At 38.1% G+C, this 16,406-nt stretch overlaps 1 protein-coding gene across 1 annotated transcript in view; it reads left to right on the top strand.

The window, feature by feature from the left end:
* MLLT10 (MLLT10 histone lysine methyltransferase DOT1L cofactor) overlaps window positions 1-16,406 on the top strand; it is a 250,202-nt gene that overhangs the window by 138,920 nt on the left and 94,876 nt on the right. The window contains 1 exon segment of the mRNA XM_077154301.1: window positions 3,527-3,622. Coding sequence (XP_077010416.1) covers window positions 3,527-3,622 — 96 coding nt within the window.

The following is a 16,406-nucleotide window of genomic DNA, read 5'->3' as shown; positions in this document are numbered from 1 at the left end:
CTGGAAAATGGTGGATTCATTCTGGAATTAAACCTACTTTAACATTTAGGGGAATTACAGACATGCAAATGCTGTTTCCTTGGTTTCTTTAATGAAGCTATTTGGTAATCTTATTAGCTTAAACTGTTTCCTTCTTTTCTTTTTCCCATCTCTTCCTTCCTTCTCCAACTCTTGAATTTCTGTTTTAGAATTTCTTTTCATGGGTTGTAAGGTTTTAGATTAGTGTTTTTTTTTTTTAATGAAGACAGGCAGGTAACAGAACCTATACTGTGTATGTTTAAGCCATACATTTCTGATCTATAAAAATAAAAATTTCCTCACAGGACTGTTTAAGGATTTTATGAGGTAATTTATGTCAGTCTGCTTTATAGATTGCAGATTGCTAAAATTCAAATATTTTTAATGTTCATTATAAACACTGATGCATTTGTAAATGACATTGGTTGTCCTAACCTCAGTCTTTACAAAATAATAAATATTAATTTATTTCCATTTGATTATATAAATTTTTGAAACAGTATTCTGACCATATCCACCATTTTTCTATATCTGTTCTTTATGAACATGCTTATCTTAGTATTCTGTTATGTGACTATATTATAATTTTTCAACCACATCTCTGTTGGATATTTGTGTTATTTTCAGTTTTATCATATTGCAGAGAGTAGCATGATAAATTGTATTTAAACCTTTATTTACCTGCTAGGAGAGAAATTACTAGGCCAGAGGATTTGAACATACATTTTTATGGTTTCTAAGTCTGATTTTTGAAATTGTCCTTCATAATAGATAAGCAAAATGTGGTATATATGTACCATGGGATACCATTTAGCCCTAAAAAGAAATCAAGTTCTGATATATGCTATACCACAACCTGGATGAGTCTTGAAGGCATCATGTTGATTGGAATAAGTTAGACACTAATGGATATATATTGCATGATTGCATTTGCATGAAATAGTTGGAACATACAAGTTCGTAAGAGACAGAATGTACAGAGGTGCTGTGAGAATGCTGAATGGAGAGTGAATGCGTAGTGGGTGCAGGGTTTTGGTTTGGGGTACGGGGTCGTTCTGGTAATGGATGGTGGTAACGGTAGCACGACATTGTGGATGTGATTAAGGTTACTGAATTTTATGCTTGGGAATAGTTGATGGAAAATTTTATGTCATATATATTTCACCATTTAAAAAAAGAGAGAACCACTGAAGAGACAATGACAATTAAATGCGGTATTTTCCTTAACTGGGTATAATAACGGGGGTGGGGGGGAGATGCTCAGTAATGGTTGGGGCATAAGAAAGAATTGAAATGTAGACTGTAAGGTCTGTATCAGTGTTAAATTTCTTGACCTTGATAACTGTATTTACCATAATTAAGTAAGTAAATATTCTTGTTCTTAGGAAATGTACATCAAAATATTAAGTGCTCAGAGAGAATGATGTATAAAGTATATACATCTCTCTCAAATATTTAGATGATGGATGGATGGTCAGACAAACAGATTGAAGGAATGATATGACAAATGGGGCAAAATGTTAAAATTGTTGGAACTGGATATCTGTGTGGGAGGGCTATGCTAGATTTCTCTGTGTAGGTTTTTCAGCTATCCTGCAAATTTGAAATTGTCTCAAAATTAAAAGTTAAAAAATTATCTTTCATATGTTTACTTTCTCCCTCACAGTCTTTTTTTGTGAATGCCCAATTGTGCCTTTTGTACATTGTTCTATGGAAATATATAGGTGTTTTTCTTACTGATTTATAAAAAATTTAATGATATAAATATATCGATCATATTAATCTTCTTCATTTCCCAGTGTAGTTTTTTATTTACAGTTTTTTTTTTTTAACTGACATGGGGGTGTTTTAAATCCTTGTAGGTAAATAAATCTGCCTTTTTTATTTCAGATATTTTACTTTGTTTTTGTGCTTTCAAAACTCTTTTGTGCCTTAAGATCAGATAAAGATTTTTTAATGTTTTGCTCCAGGCTTTTAGATTAATTTTAACTCCTTAAGACAATATATTGGATTTTATTTTATTTTTTTATTTTTTACTTTTTGGAGTGTGGTGCATGGTCTGGGAATCGAACCCAGTTTTCCCACATGGAAGGTGAGCATTCCACCATGAAAGGCAAGCAGTCTACTGGATTTTATTTTACCTTGACTAATATCATTTCCCCAAACTATCAGTTCCTTGTTACAGCATCAGTATTAAATATTTCAGTCATTCCCTGCCAATGTAGAATCCCTTCCTTATCAAATGCTAGATATTCATAAATAGTTGCCTTTTCTTGAACATTCTTTTTGTTTTCTTGATGTATAAAATTTTAGCAGTCATTGAACTGCTTTGATTCACATTTTACGGGCTCTTAATAAAAATATAATGGACACGGTGTTCGTGGGGTGAACACAGTCCTCATTTCTGGATACATTTCTTAATGAATAACATGGGAACGGAATTCCTATTCCAGATTTGCTGACTGGTTTTCATGCCTCTTTGTATACACCTTTTCCACACATGTATATGTGTACAGCTTTGCCTTGTACTTTCATATGCTTTCCAGTTATGTAAGGGTTTGTTTGTGTACCTGTTTGCTCTTCTGGCTCACTCAGTATTGTCATCTCAATGACAATATAAGTATCTATCCTTAATTTTTCTGCTCTTTGTCCTGCTGGTATATAATCTGTTAGGGAAGGGGCAGTGATACTAATCTTTGTTTCTTCAATCTCTTCTCTCATGCTTTGAGCAGATTAACTCCTCTGAATGGCTAACTTAGTACTATGAGAAATAAATAAGCTGAATTAATACTTTAAGTAGTAGTAAACTTCACACCCACTACCGATTCTTTACCTGCCAATTCAAATAATTGACAATATTTTAGTTAAAATTATGCAGAAAGTAAAATTGGGCTCCCAATATGTAAATGATTTCTTATTTAATTGAATATCTAATTTAATCAATTTTAGCACTTTAAAGCACAGTAGCACACCTTGACTTTGTCTAAAATTTTTTTGTAGAGATAATCAGTTCTTCCATTTTGTGAGTAAACCTAACAAAGAATTTGTTGCTTGAGTTTCCATGCCCTAGTCTCTGATTTCTGGGCCGTAGAAGTAAGTACATGGGACTGTTCAGATATGATGTTATGTGTGACAGTGCTATATAAACCTTAAATTGCTATCTGTAAGATGCACATGAAAGTACTGGTGTTTTTAACAAGAAAAAGTATGTATTTTGCTAAAGATAAATGTAGCAAATAACCCATACACTCCAGTTGTTAATTAGTGTTACTGTATTTTTGATGAAGGATAAGGGAGCTGTTGTCATGTTAAAATAACTATACTACAATTACGTCTTTATGTATAAAATACACTGTGATCAGAGGAAGTGTTTTTTTAATTATATTTCAACAGAGATATTCGTAACATTTTAAATAACTATACACAATTATAAAAGAATCTTATCTATATTGCATACATATGGGATATGATTCAAATTTAAATTGAATTTTCTTCTATCCACTTTTAGAAATATAAAGAAAAAGACAAACACAAACAAAAACACAAGAAGCAATCAGAACCATCGCCTGCATTGGTTCCATCCTTGACTGTTACTACAGAAAAAGTAAGTATGAAGCATCATATTTATTTTCAATAGTAACCAGTTATATGTTGATTGCCCTACTTTACCTCTAAGATGCATTTTCATTCAGTTTTCTGGTTCCCTCTCAGTTTTCCTACATCTCCAGCCCTATGTGAATCATTTCAGATTCCCACATCCCAATCCTTTACTCTTTATTTTGCTTATTCTGTGTTCACCTCTAGAGAAGTGTAAATAAGGTGTAACGTGGGGGTGGGGGGGTGGAGGGGGTAGGGGTACTTGAAACTCAGAGCCTGGGCTGTGGAGTGGACTTTGTCCATCTGTGATTTTGAATTCTGTCTTTTCCATTGATTGACTTGGCCTCCAGGTTAATTAACCTCTCTGTAACTCCAGTTTCATCATCTATAAAGGAGGGAAAATAAATGTTGGAATTGTGAATGACAACTAGAATAGTATCTGCTTCATAATATTGTTTAGTAAATGTTAAATATTATTAAGATTATTTTCATGTGAATATTAGGAAAATAAATGGAAGTATGGGTAGTTTAGAAATAAGGATCTCATAGATAGCAGTAATTGAATTTAAGTTTGAAAGTAGTGACTTATGATATTAAATAGTGTCATATGGAAAAACAAATTTTAAAGTAGAGATACACTTTTTTAAGTTTTCAAATTTCTTTTTTTATTAACTTTTTAAACATTTTTATTCATATATATTGTGTATTCACATACCATGTAATCATCAAAATTGTACAAAGTTCACAATATCATCATATGTCTGTGCATTATCATCACAACCAACCCTTTTCCCCCCTCTTTTGTGAAAAATTAACATATACACATAAAAGCAGAAAATTTCAAAGCACCTCACAACATTTAGTTGTAGAACACGTTTCAGAGTTTGGTATGAGTTACGGTTCCACATTTTTAGGTTTTTAGTACTAGCCTCCTCGAGACACTGGAGATTAAAAAGAATATCAATATAATGATTCAGCAGTCATCCTCATTTGTTAAACCCTACTTCTCTGTATAGTTCCACCATCACCTTTGATCTTTCTTCCACTCTGTGGGTATTTGGGCTATGCTGATTCTAAATTCTTCATGTTGGAAGGGGCTGTCAATAATATGGGATAGGAGGATACAGCTATTTGATGTTCTGGAGAGGCTGGCCCGTCTTCATTTCAGGGCTTGTCTGATCCAGGGACCCATCTGGAGGTTGTAGGTTTCTGGGAAATTACCATAGTGCTTGGAACCTTCGTAGAATCTTATATAATGCCCTGAGTGTTCTTTAGCATTGGCAGGAATGGTTTTGGATGCGGTTTGTCAAGCTGTGATAGGTAGCAACGTCTAACTGAAGCATGTGTAAGAGTGACCTCAAGAGGAGTCTCTTGACTCTATTTGAACTTTAAGCTGCTGATGCCTTATTTGTTATACTTCTTTTCCCCTTTTTGTCAGAATAGCATTATTGATCCCATGTTGCCAGGGCCAGGCTTATCCCTTGGAGTCATCTCCCATGCCGCCAGGGAGACTTTCATCCCTGGATGTCTTGTCCCACGTAGGGAGCAGGGCATGGATTACACTTGCAGAGTTGGGCTGAGGGAGAGAGAGAGAGAGAGTGGCCAAACCCGAGCAACAAAAGAGGCGCTCCAGAAGTAATTCTTAGGCGTATTAATAGGTATGTTAAGCTTTTCAGCTATATATGTAAGCTTCACAAGAGCAAGCCTCAAGATCAAGGGCTTGGCCTATTGATTTGGTGTCCCTTATGTTTGATACAGTATCCAAGATTTCCCCAGTATCCCCAGTGGCAAAGTTTAATACTTCCATAATTTTTCTCCCTTCCTCAGGGGATGTTGCGAATACTTTTTGATTATCTGCTTAGTATACTCTGGAATGTATCCAGGCATTGCATTAAGTTATACAGGATTAAAGGCCTTCGTTCTTATTCTGGGTTCCCTGTGTTAGGATTATTTAAATGATCTATCCAGACAGGTTGAATTAGATTATGTGCTATAGAAAATTCAGGTTCTGGACAAAATTAACCTTTCTTCCCTTGGTTGCAAAGAGTAGGTGAAGTTCTGAAATATAGACAATGTCTTCCTTACCCACCCCCTGCTCCGTATTGTGAATGACCTTAATCCGGACCTGATCAGCTTCATTCTTATCTCTAAATACCAGGTTATATACATATGTAACACAGTCTCTAACTGCTCCAGACTCAGTGTGACTGATATAAGAACTTACAGTCTAGGCCCCGGTTTTCTTATAAGGATTTTCTAAATGAGACCATATCATATTCATACAATATTTTCTCTTCTATTGCTGGCTTATTTTGCCTCACCAAATGTCCCACAGGTTCATTCACATCGTTGCATACCTCACAACTTCTCCTTTTTGTAGTAGCACCATATTCGGTCATATGTTTTTATCATCATTAGCCAGTGTACTTCTCCGTCAGTGCATCCTTCGGTCATCTCCGTCCATTGGGCCTCATGTATAACGTCTAAAGTCAGCAGCCCATCAGTTTTGCATAATTTCATTGTTCGCAAAAGAAAAATAACCAATAAATGCACCTTCATCAAATAGAAAATCCAAGCCTTCTCTTAGCTCTTGTCCCTCCCCCCGTTATAATACCCCTGGTATTACTGTGGTACTGTTAATGTTTTCCTGTTAAACATAGCCTTAAGCATACAATAGCAGTTTTCATCTTATACCCCAAACTTACAGTTTGCACAAGATTCGTATCTTTGCAGTAGTTCATGGAAGAACTTATTTATATTTCTAGAGTTAATCAGTGGGATACATAGGTCTATACAACCCCTTTCAATCATGTTCACCTTCAATATATGGTAGTACTACTTATAGACCCACTAGGAATGCCTTCACTTCTATCTATCCTCCTACAGTTAAGTTCAACCTCATTAGCTAACAGTTCACCCATCTCTAGCTTCTGTGTATCTCTAGGTCTCATATATTCTGTATAATAAGCCTCTGATTTTACCTTTGCCATGGTCATATAAGTTGCTCATATGGTGTTTATCCCTTTGTCTCTGGCTTATTTCACTCAGTATTATGTCCTCTAGGCTAATCTGTCTTATCATGTGCTCCAGGGCCTTACTGATGCGTAATATTCCATCGTGTGTATATACCACATTTTGTTAATCCACTTATCTGTTGATGGGAACTTGGATTGTTTCCATCTTTTGGCAATTGTAAATAATGCTGCTATGAATATTGGTGTGCAAATGTTTGTTTGTGTCACTGCTTTCAGCTCTTCTGGATATATACTGAGTAGTGATATTATCTAGTCATAGGGCAATTCAACATTTAGTTTCCCAAGGAACCGCCAGACTGTTTTCCATAGCAGCTGAACCATTATACATTCCCAACAGTGGTGCCTAAGTGTCCCAATTTCTCCATATTCTCTCCAACATTTGTAATTTCCTGTTTGTTTAATAGCAGCTGTTCTTACAGGTGTGAGATGGTATCTCTTTGTAGTCTTGATCTGCATTTCTCTTATAGGTAATGAAGATGAGCATCTCTTCATGTGCTTTTTAGCCATCTGTATTTGCTCTTCAGAAAAATGCCTATTCAGATCTTTAGCCCATTTTATAATTGGATTGTTTGTTCTTTTGTTGTTGAGTTGTATGATTTCTTTGTATATACAGAAAATCAAACCTTTGTCCAATATGTGATTTCCAAATACTTTCTCCCATTGAGTTGGCTGCCTCTTCACCTTTTTGACAGTCTTTTGAAGTGCAGAAGCATTTGATTTTGAGGAGTTCCCAATTATCTGTTTTTTCTTTTGTTGCTTGTGCTTTGGGTGTAAAGTTTACGAAGCTACCTCCTCTTACTAGGTCTTGAAGATGTTTCTCTGCATTTTCTTCTAGAAGCTTTATGGTGCTAGTTCTTTATATTTAGGTGTTTGATCCACTTTGAGTTAATTTTTATGTAGGGTGTAAGATAGGGGTCTTCTTTCATTCTTTTGGCTATTGATATCCAGTTGTCCCATGCCCATTTATTGAAAAGAGTATTTTGTCTCAGTTCAGTGCATTTGGGGGCCTTTTTGGAGATTGACCATTGATTTGGAGGTCTCTTTCTGTGCTCTTGATTCAGTTCCATTGGTCAGTATTTCTGTCTTTTTGCCAGTATGAGGCTGTTTGAGCACTGTGGGTTTATAATAGGTTTTAAGATCAGGAAATGTTAACTTGCCCACTTCATTCTTCTTTTTTACCCTGCTTTTAGCTATTCAGGGTCTCTTTCTCTTGCAAATGAATTGGTAACTAGCTTTTCCATGTCTTCAAAGTAGGTTGTTGGGATTTTGATTTGTACTACCTTGAATCTGTAGTTGAATTTGGGTAGAATTGACATCTTAACTACATTTAACCTTCCTATTCATAAGCAGGGAGTGTCTTTCCGCCTTTTTAGATCTTTGATTTCTTTAGCAGCTATGTAATTTTCTGTGTACAAGTCATGTACATCCCTAATTAAGTTCATTCCTGGATATTTCATTCTTTCTTTGTTTTTTTTTTCTTCCCGTGGGCAGGTGAATTGAACCCAGGTCTCTGGCATGGCAGGCAAGAATTCTGCCATTGAGCCACCGTTGCACTACTTCTGGATACTTGCTTCTTTTAGTTGCTATTTTGAATGGATTTTTTTCCTTAATTGACTCTTCAGGTCATTGCTTGTATATAGAAATATTGCTGATTTTTTTTGCACATTAATTTTAAGGTGTGGGTTTTTTTGCACCTTAATTTTATATCCTGCCACCTTGCTGAATTTATTTAGTAGTTCAAGTAATTCTGTTGTAGATTTCTCAGGATTTTCCAAGTATAGTATCCTGTCAACTGCAAATAATGAGTTTTACATCTTCTTTTCCAGTCTGGGTGCCTTTTATTTCTTTTTCTCACCTGATAGCCCTAGCTAAAACTTCTAGTATAATGTTGAATATTAGTAGTAACAGAGGGCATCTTTGTCTCATTCCTGATCTTTGGGGGAAAGTTTTCAGTCTCTCAGCATTGAGTACGATGCTGGCTATGGGTTTTTTATATATGCCCTTTATTATATTGAGAAAATTGATTTTGATTCCTATCTTTTGTAGTGCTTTTATCAGAAAAAAGATGCTGAATTTTGTTAAATGCTTTTTTCCGCATCAGTCGACATGATCACGTGATATCCCCCCTTTGATTTGTTAATGTGCTATATTATGTTAATTGGTTTTCTTTTGTTGAACAATCCTTGCATTCCTGGTATAAAACATATAAACCCCACTTGGTAGTGGTGTATAATTCTTTTAATGTGTTGTTCTATTTGATTTACTAGTATTTTGTTGAGAATTTTTGCATCTATATTCATTAGGGAGATTGGGCTGTAGTTCTCCTTTCTTGTAGCATCTTTACCTTGTTTTAGTATTAAAGTGATATTGGCTTCATAAAATGAGTTAGATCATTGTGCTGGTTTGAAAGGAAGTATGTCCCCTAGAAAAGCCATGTTTTAATCTAAATCCCATTTCACAAAAGCAGAATAATCCCTGTTCAATACTGTATGCTTGAAACTGTAATCAGATCATCTCCCTGGAGATGTGATTTAATCATGAGTGGTTGTTAAACTGGATTATGTGACGACATGTCTCCACCCATTTGGGTGTGTCTTGATAAGTTTCTGGAGCCCTATAAAAGAGGAAACATTTTGGAGAATGAAGGATATTCAGAGAGAGCAAAGCAGAACAATATAGCCACGAGAAACAGATTCCACTAGCCAGCAACTTTTGGAGATGAAGAAGGAAAATGCCTCCCAGGGAGCTTCATGAAACAGGAAGCCAAGAGAAGAAGCTAGCAGATAACGCCGTGTTCGTGATGTGCTCTTCCAGATGAGAGAGGAACCCTGACTGTGTTCACCATGTGCCTTTCCAGATGAGAGAGAAACTCTGACTCTTGAGAGAGAAACCCTGAACTTTGTCAGCCTTCTTGAATCAAGGTCCCTTTCACTGGATGTCTTAGATTGGACATTTCTGTAGACTTGCTTTAACTGGGACATTTTCTCAGCCTTAGAACTGTAAAGTAGCAACCTATTAAATTCCCCTTTTTAAAAAGCCATTCTGTTTCTGGTATATTGCATTCTGGCAGCTAGCAAACTGTAACAGTCATGCTCTTTTTTCCCATTGTCTTGGAAAAGTTTGAGCAGGATTGGTGTTAGTTCTTTTTGGAATGTTAGGTGAAATTCCCCTGTGAAGCCACCTGGCCCAGGGCTTTTCTCTGTAAGAAAAGTTTTGAGGACTGATTAAATCTCATTATTTGTGATTGGTTTGTTGAGATCTTCAGTTTCTTCTTGAGTCAGTGTAGCATGTCTGTGTGTGTCCAGCATTTTGTCCGTTTCATCTGAGTTGTCTAGTTTGTTGGCATATAGTTGTTCATAGTATCCTCTTATGATTTTTTAAAAATTTCTTCAGGGTCTGTTGGTAATGACCCTGCCCCCCCCACCCCCCCCGCCCACGTCATTTCTGGTCTTGTTTATTTGTATCCTTTCTCTGGTTTTCTTGTCAGACTTGCTATTTGCCCACCAATTTTAATGATTTTTCTCAAAAGACCAACATTTTGTTTTATTGACTATTTCTCTTGTTTCGTTCTCCCATTCACTTAACTCTGCTTTAATTTTTTTTTTTTCTATCTGTATGGCGGGGGTCATATTTCATTCTTTTTTCCATGTGAGTATCCTATTATTGCATCACCATTAGTTGAATTTTTTAATTGTTGTTTGTTTTGGGAAGTGCACGGGCAGGGAGTCGAACCCGAGTCTCCCAAATGGCAGGAGAGAATTCTACCACTGAACTACACTTGACCCCCTTGTTTAGTCTTTATTATTTGTCTTCTATTTGCTTTGGATTTAGTTTATTGTTCTTTCTCTAGTTCCTCCAGGTGAGCAGTTATGTCTTTGATTTTTGTTCTTTCTTCTTTTTTAATATATGCATTTAGAGCAATAAGTTTCCCTCTCATCACAGTCTTTGCTGCATCTCATAAGTTCTGGTATGTTTTATTCTCATTTTTATTTGTCTCCAGAAAGCTACCGATTTCTCTAGCAGTTTCTTCTTTGATCCACTGGTTGTTTAACAGTGTGTTATTTAATCTCCATATATTTGTAAAGTTCTCATTCTTCATTGGTTATTGATTTCCAACCTCATCCCATTGTGATCAGAGAAACTGCTTTGAATAATTTCAGTGTTTTTAAATTTATAAAGACCTGTGTTGTGCCCTGGCATATGATCTATCCTGGAGAATGTTCCATCGGTGCTAGAGAAGAATGTATATCCTAGTGTTTTGGAATTTGACAACCTATATATGTCTGTTCGATCTAATTCATTTATCAGATTAAGTCCTCTATTTCCTTGTCGATCCTGTGTCTGGTTATACTATGTATAGAGGAGAGTGATGTATTAAAGTCTTCTACTATTAATGTTGAAACGTCTATTGCTCCCTTCAGTTTTGCCAATATTTGTCTCATGTACTTTGGGGCTCCTTGATTGGGAGCATAAACATTTATGATTGTGATTTTTTTTTGGTGAATTGTCCCTTTTATTAATATGTAGTGTCCTTTTTTGATTCTTATGATGCCTTTATGTTTAAAGTCTATTTTGTCTGATACTAATATATAGCTACTCCTGCTTTCTTTTGGTTACAGCTTGCATGGAACATCTTTTTCCATCCTTTCACTTTCAATCTGTTTGTATCCTTGTGCATAAGATACATCTCTTTTAAGGAGCATATAACTGGGTTATATTTCTTAATCCATTCTCTAATGTCTTATCTTTTGATAAGCTTAGTCCGTTAAAATGTAGAATTATTACTGTAAAGGCATTTCTTGAATCTACCATCTTGTCGTTTGGATTTTGTTTCTCAGGTCTGTATATTCTATTCCCTCTTTCTCTTTTTGTCCTTACTGTTACTCTTCAACTCTGTGCTCTCCTCCAGACCTCCCTCGCCTGTCTGTTTTTTTTTATCAGCTGGTAGAACTCCCTTTAGAGTTTCTGGTAGGGCTGGTCTCTTTTTGAGACATTCTCTCAGCATTTGTTTGTCTGTGAAAATTTTAATCTCTCCTCAGTTTTTTTTTTTTTTTTTTTTTTTAAAGAGAGAGGGAGGAAGGGAAGGAAAGACAGAGAGAAGGAAGGAAGGATGGAAGGAAGAAAGGGAAACATCTTTTAAACATTTTCTTGTTTTATTATATTTTGTTTGTTTGTTTGTTTCTTACATGGGCTGGGGCCGGGAATCGAACCGGGGTCCTCCGGCATAGCAGGCAAGCACTCTTGCCCGCTGAGCCACCGCGGCCCGCCCTCTCCTCAGTTTTAATGGATAGTTTGGCTGGGTACAGAATTCTTGGCTCTTGGTCTTTTTCTTTTAGGATCATTATGACACCACTCCCTTCTTGCCTCCATAGTGCCAGTTGAGTAGTCTGAACTCATTCTTATATGGTTTCCCTTGTATGTTGTAGATTGTTTTTCTCTTTCAGGATTTTCTGCTTCTCTTCGACATTTGACAGACTCATTATTATGTGTCTTGGATTAGGCTTATTTGGATTTATGCTATTTGGAGTTCTTTGATTTGCACGTTTATGTTTTTTGTAAGGGTTGGGAAGTTTTCTCCCTTTATATCCTCAACTAATCTTCCTAGCCCTTTACTCTTCTCCTTTTGGGTCACTGATAATTCTTATATTTGTGTGCTTTATTTTGTCCATCATTTCTCTGAGATCTGACTGAAATTTTTCTTTCTTTTTTGCCATTTTCCCTTTCTGTGTTGGTAATCAGTTGTCCTGTCCTCTACTTTGTTTATTCTTTTTCTGTCTCTTCAGATTTGCTGTTGCGTGTCTCTAGTATTGTTTTTTTATATTTTGTCTATAGCATCTTTAATCACTGTTATAGCTGCTATTTTTTATTTATTCTTTCGAATTTGTCTTTCTGCTCTTCCAGTGTCTTCTTGATCTCCTTCATGTCATTAGCCATCTCATTGATTTTCTTTAGTAGAGTTTTGTGAACATATAACTAACAACTAACTAATTGATTAATTGTTCCAGAGTCTGTTTCTCTTTCTAGTGTTTTAACTTGGTCATTAGGATGGGCCGTATCTGTTCATATGCTTAGTGATTTTCTCTTGCCTTTGAGACATGTAAACATCTTGATAAGGTTACTTTGGAAGTGGATTTCGTTTAGTAGTCTAAAGTTTTATATTTGCTGGACGGATGTGGAGCAGAATGCGTGGTGTGGGGAATGGCAAAACAATGTGGTGATGGGTTGCGGCACAGGTATAGGCACAGGTTGAGGACACTTATGCTGTTGCCTGTGGTGGGGAGGGTTGTGGGGATGCGATGTGGTGGTCGTGGGGGTGGGGTGCAGCTCAGGCAGACCTTGGAGCACAGGAGTAGGGTGCAACAAGGGGGACACAGAGGTAGGGCATGGCTGATGGTGGGGGCTGTGCAGATGCCTGTGGGCTGGTGCTCGGTCAGGATGTGGGTGGCCACGTGGAGCATGGTAGGCATGGTTCTCTGGATGTGGTACAGGGAAGGTAGTACACAGATGTGTCCTTGCACAGCAGGCAGGGTCCATTGGGGCTGCGATGCATATGTGTGAGTGTTCAGGAGTGGGGCACAGGTCTCAGGCGTTGGAGGATGCGGATCATGGGCGGGTGTTGTTGGGTGGACGGTGCCGTTAGGCAGGGGTACATGCATGTGCATAATGGGGGCTATATGGCACAGATGTCCATGTAAGCACCAGCCTGGTATGGGAACAGTGCACTTGTACCTTGGGGTGGGTAAGGTTGTGCTTGTGTGCAGGGCAGGAGCATGTGTGATACAGTGGTCAAGTGGTCGGTGCAGGGATCCATGGGTGCCCAGCAGGGATGATGTGACCATGTACGTGCATAGGTCTGGCGTTGGGGTGCTGGTGTGGGTAGGTCTGGGTTGTGATCCCCCGGTGTGTGCAAAGCTCAGGGCGGGTTGGGGCAGGTTTGTGTGACTGTATAGGCAGTGGGTGGGTGTGACCTGAGTATGAAGGGAAGCATCTGCAGCTGGGATAGTGGGGGAATACCTGCAGGGTGTGGAAGTGGGAGTCAGGGGGCTGGGTGGTCATTAGCAGGTCTTGGGATGGGTGGGACAAGACTGTGCGCATTGTGGGAGAGGTGGGTCGGGCTGGGGCAGGTGTGTGCTTTTGCGGGGTGCAGGTGTGTGGGGTGGGGATGATTAGAGCGCTGTGGGTGGGTGCGTGCAGGGTTCAGGTGCATGGGTTGTGGGGGGAGTGGGTGGCATGGGTTCTTGTTACACTTTCAAGGAATGCAGCTTGGCTTATATCCTAGGCACTATCTCCCTGTCCATGCTCTCCTGAGGTTCTAGGCCTCTGTTTGGAAAGCAGCGCTTTAAGCTGTTTGGACCAGCTGGGTGATCTTTGGTTCTCTGCATTTCAGTTCTTCTGCTTTTGCCACCAGGGCCTCCTTACTTGGTGTAGAAGATCCTCTCATGTCACTTCAGCCTTGGAATCACTGTCCAGTCATTTTTTCTGTCATTTCTCTAGCTGTTGTTTTGAGCAGGGGTGAACTCGATCTATCCTGTTCCACTCTATGGAGGAGACAGAGGAAGAGCCTGTAGATACACCTTTGACAAGTTGGCCATATACTCAAACGTACTCAAAAAAAAGTTCTAGTTAAGAGCAAATACCTTTGAAATTTAGACAAGTCTCATATTACAGAGGTATTACGTTTGAAAATTCATATTAAAATCACATTCAGTCTTTCATTTATTATGACCTGGGCTCTGACTGGGAAGAATGATGTCTGAACACATTCAGGTTGCTGGTATAATTTGGTTTCTTATAGAAGTTCTGGTCCAAGGTTGTAGGGGCAATAGTCAGCATTTCTTTGCTGGCTGTCAGCTGTGGGACCACCATTAGTTCCTAGACATCAGTCCTATCACATGGCCTGTTCCATCTCAGAACCAGCAACAGCACGTTGAGTCCTTCTCATACTTGGAATCTCTTTGATGTACCCTCTGTGGCATCTTTTCTCCTTTTGACTTGCTGAAGTTTCCCTTTTTAAAGGTCTTAAGCAGTTAGTTTGGGCCTACTGTGTAATCTGGGACAATCTTGTTATTTTAAGGTTTGTAACCTTAATGGCATCCACAAAGACCTTTTACCATGTAACATAACTCATTCACAGGTACCAGGGATTAGGATGTGGATGTCTTTGGTGGTAGTGGTGGTAGTGGGGTGCTGTTCTGCCTATCACAGGTATATTGAGGTTAAGATACCATGAGACACCCAAGTGGACATGTGAAATAGCCATTTGGGTACTTAGTCTGGCATTCAGGAAAGAGGTCCAGACTTTGGATATAAATTTGTAGTTGTATACAGTCAAGGGCCTCCAGTGTTGAAAGATCTGAGAGAAAAGGAGTAGCTGGTAAAGGAAACTGATAAGAAATGGCCAGAGTTAGGAAAAAACCAAGGGAATGGGTTGTCCTGGGAGCCAGGTTAAAGAAAGGAAGTGAGAAGTTGTCCTGTCCTATGTTGCTGATCACATGTGGCCTGACCATTAAGTCATTATTGACCTTGATTAGTTTTCATGGACAGATTAGCCCTGGTATTGGTTTAAGAAAAGCAGTCTTGGGGAGACCTTGAGTATTTAATGGAGTAGGGTGGTATGGTAGGTAGTAAGGACTTAAATTCTGACCCCATGATAGAGGTGGAGGACTTGAGTCATAGAGATGGTGAAACACCTTGGTTTTGGTTCCTTTTAGGGAGATGGTATCATTTTACCATTGGTTCACCTGGCTCTTTTTTACCATCTATTGAAAATGACCCAAAAGATTTTTTTTCACCCATTGGAATCTTCTCCCTGTCTCACCACTCTTACCCCTGCCCAAGTAACTACTGTTTTTTTCTGTTGCTCTAAATGAGTTTGACTTTTCTAGAATGTTAAAATAAAAAGGGGGCGGGTATAGTGTACACACTTTTTTTTTTATTTTAATATTTGTTCCCCCTATTATTTATTTATTTTTAATCCATATGTTTTGCTCATTTGTCTATAAGGTAGTTAAAAGAAGCATCAGACACAAGGTTTTCACAACCACACAGTCACATTGTGAAAGCTATATCATTATACAGTCATGTTCAAGAAACATGGCTACTGGAACACGGCTCTACAGTTTCAAGCAGTTCCCTCCAGCCTCACTGTTCCACCTTAACAAAAAGGTGATATCTATTTAATGTGTAAGAATAACCTCCAGGATAATGTCTCGACTCTGTTTGGAATCTCTTAGCCATTGACACTTTATTTTGTCTCATTCCTCTCTTCCCCCTTTTGGTGAAGAAGGTTTTCTCAATTCCTTGGTGCTGAATCCCAGCTCATTCTAGGATTTCTGTCCCACATTGTCAGGAAAGTCCACACCCCTGGGAGTCATGTCCCACACAGAGAGGAGGTGGGCAGTGTGTTTGCATGTCGTGTTGGCTGATCTACAAAAGAGGTTCTCTTGGGGGGTGACTTTTAGGCCTAATTTTAAGTAGGCTTAGCCTATCCTTTGCGGGTTAAGTTTCCTATGAACAAACCCCAAGACTGGGGACTCAGCCTATTGCTTTGGTTGTCCCTACACTTTTTTAAAGAAACTGCCAAATTGTTTTCCAAAGTGTTTGTACTATTTAACATTCCTTACCAAAAGTGCTCAGGAATTTCTGTGCCTTCAGTTTCTCTGTAGCACATGATGTGATCATTCTTTTTAATTTTAGCCATTCTAGTGGCTGGGTAGTGGTAGCTTATTGTGCTATAGTTTTACATTTCTCTGAGGA

This window comes from Tamandua tetradactyla, chromosome 1, assembly GCF_023851605.1.
Source record: "Tamandua tetradactyla isolate mTamTet1 chromosome 1, mTamTet1.pri, whole genome shotgun sequence".
In the NCBI taxonomy this organism is placed as follows: Eukaryota; Metazoa; Chordata; class Mammalia; order Pilosa; family Myrmecophagidae; genus Tamandua; species Tamandua tetradactyla.
The sequence above is the reverse complement of the archived record's forward strand: the minus strand, read 5'-3'. Positions and strand labels throughout refer to the sequence as shown.